The sequence below is a fragment of the Hakea prostrata genome, chromosome 9 (assembly GCF_041222555.1).
Source record: "Hakea prostrata isolate BN-2017 chromosome 9, UWA_Hpros_2, whole genome shotgun sequence".
Lineage (NCBI taxonomy): Eukaryota > Viridiplantae > Streptophyta > Magnoliopsida > Proteales > Proteaceae > Hakea > Hakea prostrata.
This window is the reverse complement of record NC_142608.1, coordinates 11,364,660-11,374,852: the sequence shown is the minus strand read 5'-3', so window position 1 is coordinate 11,374,852 and position 10,193 is coordinate 11,364,660. Positions and strand designations below refer to the sequence as shown.

The 10,193-nt window shown below is 39.9% G+C and overlaps 1 protein-coding gene across 1 annotated transcript; it reads right to left on the bottom strand.

Moving 5' to 3' along the window:
- Positions 1-349: 349 nt before the first annotated feature.
- Positions 350-4,636, bottom strand: LOC149004642 (G-type lectin S-receptor-like serine/threonine-protein kinase RKS1). Its single transcript, XM_089168496.1, has 8 exons — positions 3,988-4,636; positions 3,129-3,844; positions 2,900-3,031; positions 2,651-2,817; positions 2,351-2,561; positions 1,868-2,105; positions 1,301-1,451; positions 350-1,209 (listed from the first exon to the last, which is right to left on the bottom strand). Exons 1-8 carry the CDS (start codon positions 4,590-4,592, stop codon positions 904-906), a joined length of 2,526 nt encoding a protein of 841 aa, XP_089024622.1. The 5' UTR covers positions 4,593-4,636; the 3' UTR covers positions 350-903.
- Positions 4,637-10,193: the final 5,557 nt, after the last annotated feature.

The following is a 10,193-nucleotide window of genomic DNA, read 5'->3' as shown; positions in this document are numbered from 1 at the left end:
ATCGAAAACAGACAAAAAAGGAAGAAAAATTACAGTATTTCATCGGAAGTCTAACAAAAAATGTGCTTAGAAGCACGATTCGACAATAGGTGTTCGTTTTTTGGAGGGGTGATGTTGAATATATACAAATAGTTAATGGCAGACTGAGAAGAGGGAGAAAGGTGGTGAGTTGTCATGATTGACTAAAGTAGCACACCCCCATGTTTTTTCCGTTCTAATTTCATCACTAGCAAATTTCCTAGTCCATGTTCTAGATTCGAATAAGAATTTTTGTTTCCATTTCTTGAACTTTGATTGTTTGTCCCCCAGTTTTCAGTTCTAATTTTTGTCATCGGCTACTTTCTTAGTCTACGCTTTAGATCTAAATAGGAATTTTCTTTTTTATTCCTGAAGCTTGATTATTTGTGGAATTATTAAACAGAGGAAGAGAGGAAGCAACAGATCGACACAACCGCTTCCGCACAAAGGTTTGTTCTTTAATTGGCTTCCCAATCATTTTTCTTTCTGTTTTTCTGGTAAGAGGGAAGATCATTTTAGAACTAAGAAATATTCAGTTCAACAGCTTTAAAAAGAGATTCCTCATTAGGTTAGAAAAATAGAGGGTAACTCGGGTATTTAAAAACATCAAGGGAGAAGGAGAAGTGAGAATTTGATTTTTGAGGAAATCATATGAAAAGGTTTGAGGGAAATTTTAGAAATTTGAGCCCAAGTATAGAGGAATGATAGAAACTTGCTCTTATTTAAAATGAAAAGGACAACCGCCCCTAGTGAAATGGCTAAACAAGCTTGACCTAAATACATGGAATTAATGGCTCAATTGTTTAAAATATCTATGGGTATCTATATTTGTAGGACAATGGATCTCTATAGGTTACAAATATACAATGCAAAAAGCTCTTTTCTTTATCGAGGTTCTACCACTGTTGTCGTCAATTTATTTATAGAGCAAGGTCTCATGTCTGCGGAAGATGAATCTAGACCCTGAAGTGTTTTCTTCATAATAAAACCAGGTTGGTTAGGTGTTGGTAGTTCTGTTTCACTCCCCAACATGAAAATAACACTCGACATGTTTGGTCTGTCTGATGCACTTTCTTGCACGCATAACAACCCAACTTGAATGCACCTTGAAACCTCATGAATAGGGTATGAACCATTCATTGATGAATCAACTAAATCCAGTGCACTACTTTTTCTCCATAACTCCCATACCTATAGCCATTTCAAAACAATCAACAAACATAAGGAATGGGAACTAAACTTTTTTTTAGCAGCAATAATGTAAACAAACAAGTATACTTACATGTTCTATTAAATTTGTTGAAGGATCTTCATGGAAATATATATTGTTCTTCTTGCCAGTAATTATCTCCAACAATAGTACTCCAAAGCTGAATACGTCCGATTTTATTGAGAATATTCCATGCATAGCATATTCTGGTGACATATAACCACTATAACAATGCAACAGAAAAGGAAAGAAGTTAACTAAGCCAAAATATAATGGATGTAAGCAAGTGTAAAACCAGTATAAATTCAATGAGAATATATGTGCAATTTTGCTTGATTGATTTCTCTTTTTGGTTTCACACTTCTTTTCTGGGGTAAAGGTTGCTGCTTGTACATATAAGGGGGGATACCCCGAGGAAAGTCAAACTCTTGCCTCTTGCTAATTAGGGGTTTTGGACTTTGTTTCACACTAGTCTTATCACATTACAACCCTGCTCACCTTTGATGGGTTCCTCTCAAATGCTTGCTCTAGCAAACGGTGCAGGATTGGTAGCAACCAAGGGAAAATTCATGCATTATTGTTGAATTTGGCTTTATCCTTTTTCTCTTAATTAAATAAAAGAAGAAAAGAAGTACTCACTATGTCCCAACAACCCTCATCGTATTTGCTTGAACTTGATTTACTCCAAAAATCCTTGCCATACCAAAATCTGAAATTTTGGGGTTCATCTCGTCATCTAATAACACATTGCTAGCTTTCAAATCTCTATGGATGATTCTCAGCCTGGAGTCGTGATGAAGATAGAGGACACCTCGAGCAATACCGTCTATGATTGTAAGTCGCTTTTTCCAATCAAGCACTGCACTCTTAGTTTTATCTGTTGAATTTTTCAAATGAAACAATTAGAAGTTAAGAAAAGATCATACATGTTGTAACATATTAGGTAGTCGATCAATATTGCACCAAAATTTCAGAAGCTAATAGAAGGAGTTGAGCCAAATCCCCTAACCTATCCCATACTAGATTAACCCAATGCCCCTTTAATCTTACTCTATATCTTATACGAAGAGAAGTCAATGCCACCATACATGATAATATTTAGAAAGACTGGCTGAAACATACCAAAAATGAAGGAGTCCAAGCTATTGTTGGGCATGTACTCATAGATTAATATCTTTTCTTCTTCATGGACACAACTAGCGAGAAGCCTCACCAAATTTCTATGCTGAAGTTTGGAAATCAATAGAACTTCATTTTTAAACTCTTCCATTCCTTGCCCTGAATTCTTGGATAGTCTTTTGACAGCCACCTCCTTCCCATTAATCAGCCGACCCTAGAAATTGAGTTAGGAATTGATGTAAACTACATGTATTAAGACAGAAATCATGCAGTAGCGACCCATATATGCCAAGAGACACAAACCTTGTAAACAGCACCAAAACCGCCTCTTCCAAGCAAGTTACTGGGAGAGAAGTTGTCCGTAATAGCTGCAACAACATTTAGTTCAATGAATGGTATTTCTGGATTCGTCTGATCATCTTGAAGCTCAATTATTCCGGTCAAGTCCTCAAAACTACGCTCAGCTGCCCCTGCATGATTGAGCATTATTGTTAACATTATTAGCAGTTCCCTGAGAGTGAATTCATGTTTGAAAGTTGGTTTGCATCTCACCATTTCTCTTCTTCAACAAACGGTGCATAAATGCAGCAAATAGAAGCAGAGCGGGTACCACAAGAGACACTCTGAGTATAATCACATTCCGCTTGACGTGAAGAAATCCTTTACGTTTTCTTGCATGTGCAGCTGCTACAGCAGTACATGGAAACACCCAGATATCTTTGTGAACAACTTGAATCATAAAAAATGGCCTGAAGTGAGAAATGGATAAATGTATACAAACCTAGCTCCACAGCATCAACACGCAGGTATAAATTGTCGCCAACTTCATTAAAATACCGCATGTCCATCAACTCGCCAAACCAAGCAATGCAGCCACTGCCTCCGCCAGTTTTATCTGCAGGGGCATAAGCAGTGCAAGAGCAGTTCTTGGAACAACCTTGCTCGCATTCCTTGACACTCAAACTCTTGTCGACTAAGGCAGCCATGGACGTGTCAGGAAGCTTCACCCCTACCAATGTTAAGAATCCATCTCCATTGCTGCACCCAAGGTTTCTCTTCCTCACGCACCCATCTGACCAATCCCTCAAGTACCAATCCATTGGAGATTTGGGTTCAAATCCTGGTAGACAAGAGCACTCTAATGCGTTATCTGCAATGCGACAAATCCCATAGGCCCCGCAGTGTACGTAATAGTCACAGTTATCTTTGGGCTTGGAATTGTACGTTCTCCATCTACTGTTCCTTTCTATCCACATCAGCCTTTCGACCGTGCCAGAATACTCGATCACGAACGGTGTGAAGATGGTGGAGTCGTTCTTGCTGTACATCAAATAGAGCTCGTCGCTGTTGTCGACAAACTCGTAATTGAAGAGGTAGTTATTCTGGCTCATCTCTGAAGCATCACTAAACTTTTGGCCGTTCCAAGGACCAGTTCTCCATACCGGGGCCGATCCGTTGTACAAGAACACTTCTGTAGACCGTCGGTGTGAATCGAAGCTGTCAAGTTCAGGATTGGGTGAATATTGGTATGTATACTAATGCAGAGACAAACTTTCGAGCTGGCTGCTCCAGAAGATTTGAATCCGTTAACTACTACCTAGAAATTCTAGAAGGTAGACTACAATTAATAAGAAATCTACCTGGAATAGAACCCGAAGGAGAACATCCCACGGCTAGGATCGTCTTTGGATTTCCAGGATGTCAGGAACCTGTTAAGACCGGTCTTCCAGTTCAACCCCAGTTTCATTCCAGGAAGCCATGTGTGTGCAGGATGATCAAAGCTTTCCCAGAGGACCCTAGAGCTAGTTGTGTTACTTGCGGCGTCGCTTTTCATGTATAGGACGAGGTTTCCGGAGTTAAGGAGCCTCAGAAAGGTGGAATTGGAACTTAAGGAGACATTTGTAGACCACAGAGGTCGTCTCTGATTGCTACGCGAAGAGACGACGAGATTCCCGTCCTGGTCAAAGGAGAGGACTCCGGAGGAATCATTGATAGGGTTGTCTCTGTTAGCAACCCAGACCACTGTGGTTTGAGGAATTTTGTAATACCAAATCCCAACATATCTGTAGCTAGAATTGCCGGGGCTGAAGAAGCCCAAAGCAAAATTGTTTCCAGCTGAGACAAGAAATTCGCCATCGGTGATTGATTCAGTTGGGTTCAGGTAATCGGCAAGAGAAGGTGTGGGAGCAGCATCGTAGATGCATAACTGAAATAGGAAGCTTAAGCATATGAGAGGAACGAACATAGCGTCTGATGATGATAATGATGATCTATGTTTTCTGCTTTTTGTGGTCTGATGATGATAATGATGATCTATGTTTTCTGCTTTTTGTGGTGAATATTCATTGTTTTCTCTACATTCCCAAGCATATAAAAAAAAAAAAAAAAAAAAAAGTGAAAAGCTAACTCTTTTTTGTTTTTATACATATTACTTTTTCTCTGGGTAGTGTGAAAAGCTTTCTACCAAAAAAGAAAAAAGAAAAAGTGTGAAAAAGAAAAAAAGAAAAAGTGTGAAAAGCTAACTCTTTTTTGTTTTTATACATACTACTTTTTCTCTGGGTAGTGTGAAAAGCTTCCTTCTTATGGAAAGATATTATCAAGAAAAGAAGGAAGCACATAGCAAGTCATTTTTTTTTCAAGATGCCTGAGGGGGCGGGTGTTTGGGGCATTTCAGGCAAGTGCTATTCTCAGCGTCTGTCACTGCTAGATGGTGTAAGTACTGCATGGAATATTTATTGGTGCGTAAAACATCGGATTTTTACTTGAAAGTGAAGAGCCTAAGACCACAGAAGAACTATTGTTCCATTGGCCTAAAATGAAGGTGTTGTCATTGTTGGCAACTTAAGTGGGTTTTGATATGGTACAGCAACACACAAAAAGGTTCCGAGAGAAAGAATCCAATTCAAATAAAGAAAACTCAAGAATCCCGTTTTTGAGGGTCTCTGTCCAGTTTTGATCAACCTCTTCATCGGATGGTCATCCAGTGTCCGATTGAGCCTATTTTTGGAGGAGAGCTTCACGACTTCTTGATCTTCAAATCCAACGGTGGGATTGTTCATTGGAGATCTCTAAGTTAGTCCGATTGGTACGTCAAAACACTCCTTGTTTAAGTCAAATTGGAACTCTGAGTTTGACTCAAACTCTGAGTCCAGTTTTGATCAACCTCTTCATCGGATGGTCATCCAGTGTCCGATTGAGCTTATTTTTGGAGGAGAGCTTCACGACTTCTTGATCTTCAAATCCAACGGTGAGATTGTTCATTGGAGATCTAGAAGTTAGTCCAATTTGTACGTTAAAACACTCCTTGTTTAAGTCAGATAGGAACTCTGAGTTAAATTAATCTATAAAAGGAGAGCAAACTCCAGCAAAAGAAAGGACGTTTTTGAGGAGCTTGGGAATAGCGTGGAAGTCGAACCAGAAGACGTTGGTTGGCTATGGAGATCTGAAGGATGGGAATAAGAAGTCTTTTGTTTTGCTGAACAAGAAAGAAAGTGAAAGAGAAGAAAAGAGAAGCAGCAGAAGAAAAGAAGGGAACATGGTTGTATGGCTTTTTTAAAGAGAGAAAACTGAAAAAGATTGAAAAGAGAAAAAAAAAAGAGTTGGAGAAAAAGAGAAACAAGTATTGTTACCATGCATCTTACACAAGTTGAGGTAACCCGTATTCACAAGTGATTGTCTATTATTTTCGAGGTTATGTTTAGTGATGAAGAATCTATCTCATGAATGTAATTTGGGGAACTTGAATTATTGGTTTACATTGTGACCTAGCAAGTTGGAGCTTGTCTAGGGGGTTGGGGTTGGTGCCCTTGTCTGAATTGCATTTTAGACTAAAGCAGGGATTGGTGTTCCTGGACTGTTGTAGCAGTCAAAATAATGTGACCTAGCAAGTTGGAGCTTGTCTAGGGGGTTGGGGTTGGTGCCCTTGTCTGAATTGCATTTAGACTATAACAGGGATTGGTGTTCCTGGACTGTTGTAGCAGTCAAAATATCTAAGAGTGTATTGAGTAATATACGAAACCCTATGTTGGGTATTATTCCGTGGATGTAGGCAATTTGGCTGAACCACGTAAACTCTGGTGCATTGCGTTTTTGTTTATTTTTCTTTGTTGCACATATTGGAGTGCCTTGATTGCAGAGTGGTGATACACTGTCTGGTAGACCCAGCCACATTGTGGTGAATTTTTGAAGACACTGATTCACCCCCCTCTCAGTGTCAATCTGGGAATAACAAGAACATATCGTTCATCGAATTTCGTTGATTTCACCCCCTAGCGAACCAAAACCAGGGGGCGAAATGAAATTGTTTTAGTGCCGCCAGAAAATCGACTCCGGATGACAATTTTCCAACGAATCAGCGAACGATTTTCTGGCGAATCAAACAAAAATTGCCGGATCAAGAAGAAGAAGAAGAAAGAAAGAGAGAACGTGAAGAAGAGACTAGTGATCAGATTTCTCAATCACTTCTCAGACTCTACAGAGGTGTTGGTGATTTTAACGCTTCACACGGAGAATCTTCTTCTCGGCTTGCAGGTCAGTTTTAAATCCTCTTCTTCTTCTTTGATTTATTTATTTATTTTTCTTGTCCAGATTCATTGAATAGTGTATTTGTTAATCTTCCACCTCTGCATCGCCAGGCTTGTTCTAGACCTGCCTTAATGTTTTCTTTCTCTTCTCTAACAGTAAAACAATAAGGTCAGAGTTCTATGACAACCGCCACTGCAGTTGCAGCTCAAACCATTAACACTAGCAGAGAAGAATAGAGAGCTGGTGAAGGAGAGGGAGAGAGAGGAGGAGAAGATACAGAGGAGTGAGACAAAGGCCGTGGGGTAAATGGGCAGCAAAAATAAAAGATCCACACAAATTTGCAAGAGTTTGGCTAGGAACATTCAATACAGCAGAAGCATCTGCCAGAGCTTATGATGAAGTTGCTCTTAGATTCAGAGGAAATAGAGCAAAACTCAACTTCACATAAAATGTTAGGCACCATGAGCAGATTTGCAGGGAACATTTAGGCTTTCAGCCCAGGTAAATATCGGTGAAATCTCGCTGAGATTTTGCCGGTTAGCCTGGTTTGCCAGGTGGCAAACTGGCAAATCCCAGCGAGATTTTGTTCCTTGCCTAAGACCCATTGCTTAAAGCAAAGAGAGAAGCTAGGAAGACGAGGCCGTTCGTATCAAAATTAAATGGATCAATCCGTCAGGGTCTTAACTCTTAATTAAGATCTTGCTTAAATGGCGCAACACATTGTACATGCAAGTGTGGAACATCATCATACATTGGCGATGGCTGATGATATATGATAATAGGCGGGTGAATGACGGATCAACCCATGAAATATCTCCATATATTAAAATCTTGTGTTCGCCAGTTGGCTATGATAAGTATATAGGTTGGGTTCCACAACATATTGGGACCCTATTCTATATAATCATTAAAGTAAAGTTTTATAAGGACAAAAACTATTTTCCTTTTGAATTAGAATCAATAATTGGTAAGCATGCACGTTTCTTTAAGGTACCATTACTGTTGGTAATACTCAAATTAGTTCAATTCAATTAATTGAAGGGGGAAAGATTCCTTACCTAGATTCGCTTTCCCTTTTGTGAAGTATTCGCAGCGGAAGTAAATCTGGATCCACGTTCTCGTTCCACCACCAAATCTCTACCGGGATGATTCCACAATCACAAGAAAAGGGAAGTATTTTCACAACCCAAATATGCCGTGTGAAAAAAAGATGGAAGAGAGATCTAAGGCAAATGAAGGAAACCTCCACTAGGTTTCTCCTTCCTGCGTTTCCTGAGAGAGAGGGAGAGAGATGGGAGCTGCCTCCTTTTCTTTTAAAACTTACGTAATGTAAAACACACTCACTTATGCGGTGGTTACCAAAATATATAACCCTATTTGTAACCGCCCTAATAGTGAGTTTCCAAATTTTCCCTTGGGCATTTAATTTATTAATTATATTAATAAATTCAAACAGCTCCCACTTGCACAAGGGCAAGTGTTAATCTTTCAATGTGTCCCAGACACACATGTATATCCTAGATATACACATTCAATCTCTCTGCTATGTATCCCAGATACATAGACCTCTTGTGTCCCAGACACACATGTATATCTCAGATATACATATTCAATCTCTCTGCTATGTATCTCAGATACATAGACCTCTTGTGTCTCAGACACACATGTATATCCCAGATATACATATATGTTGATCTCTTCACTATGTATCCCATATACATAGACCACCTGTGTCCCAGACACTAATATCCACAAGTCATATTGGCAAAATGGGTTGTGTGACCGGTGATATACCTGCATGCAGCCCCAAACTAGAAACCTTCCCAGAAGGCCAGAATGTCACATCACTTATAGAAACATATCAAATAAGCATTAGTATAACATAGTGTCCTAGGTTTATTCAAACTCACTAGACTGAAGGTATCTCAATCCCTCTGAGAGATCACATTCTTGTCCTAGCAAACACTTTTGGGATGCAGTTGAATCAAACCTTTCCTTTCGCCCCAGACCATCACTACACTTAGGATTGACTCCTTTCCCGGTAGTGCCCCTTTAGGTCGAATCTATCATGACCAAAGGTAACACCCCAAAGTAGCCACATCAACCCTTTGTTTCATGATGTCGTCGAAAGTCACTAAGAACACTAATGGACCATAAGGTCCAGGACTCACACAATGAGAGGAGCAGGGATCCATCCTCTCATTTCCAATGATCGCTAAGCACACATAGTATGATATACGTGCTATGGTGGAGCATTCTATATATAATAGAACGTATGTCCATCTCAACACCATACAGGTCTTAGTCTAGTCGCAACCTCTTGCGCCTAACCCGAGTTTCTTTATTGTTGCCACCCTAGGGCCACATAAAGTACTCGCACTTGGCTCCTATAGGCAACATGAATAGTGGGAACATTCATGTCGATTCTCTTCACAATAGAGAAACTCATCTTGATTCCAAATCAAGGCGACATCATGATTATGAACTGATCTACACAAAGTCATTCACAATCCGTCTCATCTCTGCTCGCCTCCAAGGCGCCAGAGGCGAATGCTTGTGTGAGTGAGCCATTCTCTTGCCTATTGACATATCTTGTTTTATGCTAGAAAAACACAATCACACAGAAAGTGAATAAATGAAATGCTGGAATGAACTCATATTACTCATTAATAAGAAAGTCTCAGTACAAAAGTAAGTCACAATCTATGCAAGCCCAAGGATTTTTCATGAGAAATAAAAACATCCTTGGCTATAGGTTTGGTTAGAGGGTCAGCTACCATCTGACTAGTAGATATGTGTTTAAGTACAACTTTCTTCCTTGATGTAATGTACCTAACAAAGTGATATCTCAACTGTATATGTTTGGTCTTCCCATGATACTTGGGGTCCTTGACATAGCTAAGAGCTGCCGTACTATCACAGTAGACAAGGGCAGCCTCTTTGGATGTTATCACAATCCCAGTATGTCAAAGAAATCTCCTCAACCAAACAGCCTCTTGAACCGTAGCTGAGCATGCCACATACTCTGCTTCCATGGTCGAGAGGGATATACAAGCCTGCTTCTTGCTACACCACGAAATGGCCCCGCCATTCAGCAAGAAAGCATATCCAGAGGTTGATTTGCGCTCATTGATGTCTCTAGCCCAGTCGGCATCACTATAGCCAACTAACCGCAAATCCAATCCTTGGTAACACAGCATGTAGTTACTCGTTCCTCCGAGATATCTCAATATCCTCTTGATCGCTTTCCGGATGCTCTATGCCTGGGTTTGATTGGTACTGACTAACCAAACCCACTGCATAACATATATCCGGCCTAGTA

Excerpts from the sequence above, each read along its gene's own strand:
- LOC149004642 (XM_089168496.1), bottom strand. The coding sequence starts at position 4,592 with ATGTTCGTTCCTCTCATATGCTTAAGCTTCCTATTTCAGTTATGCATC. Across the intron at positions 2,818-2,899 it reads TTTGTTGAAGAAGAGAAATG|GGGCAGCTGAGCGTAGTTTT; the intron begins GTGAGATGCAAA and ends TCAATCATGCAG. Across the intron at positions 1,210-1,300 it reads CAACAAATTTAATAGAACAT|GTATGGGAGTTATGGAGAAA; the intron begins GTAAGTATACTT and ends AAATGGCTATAG.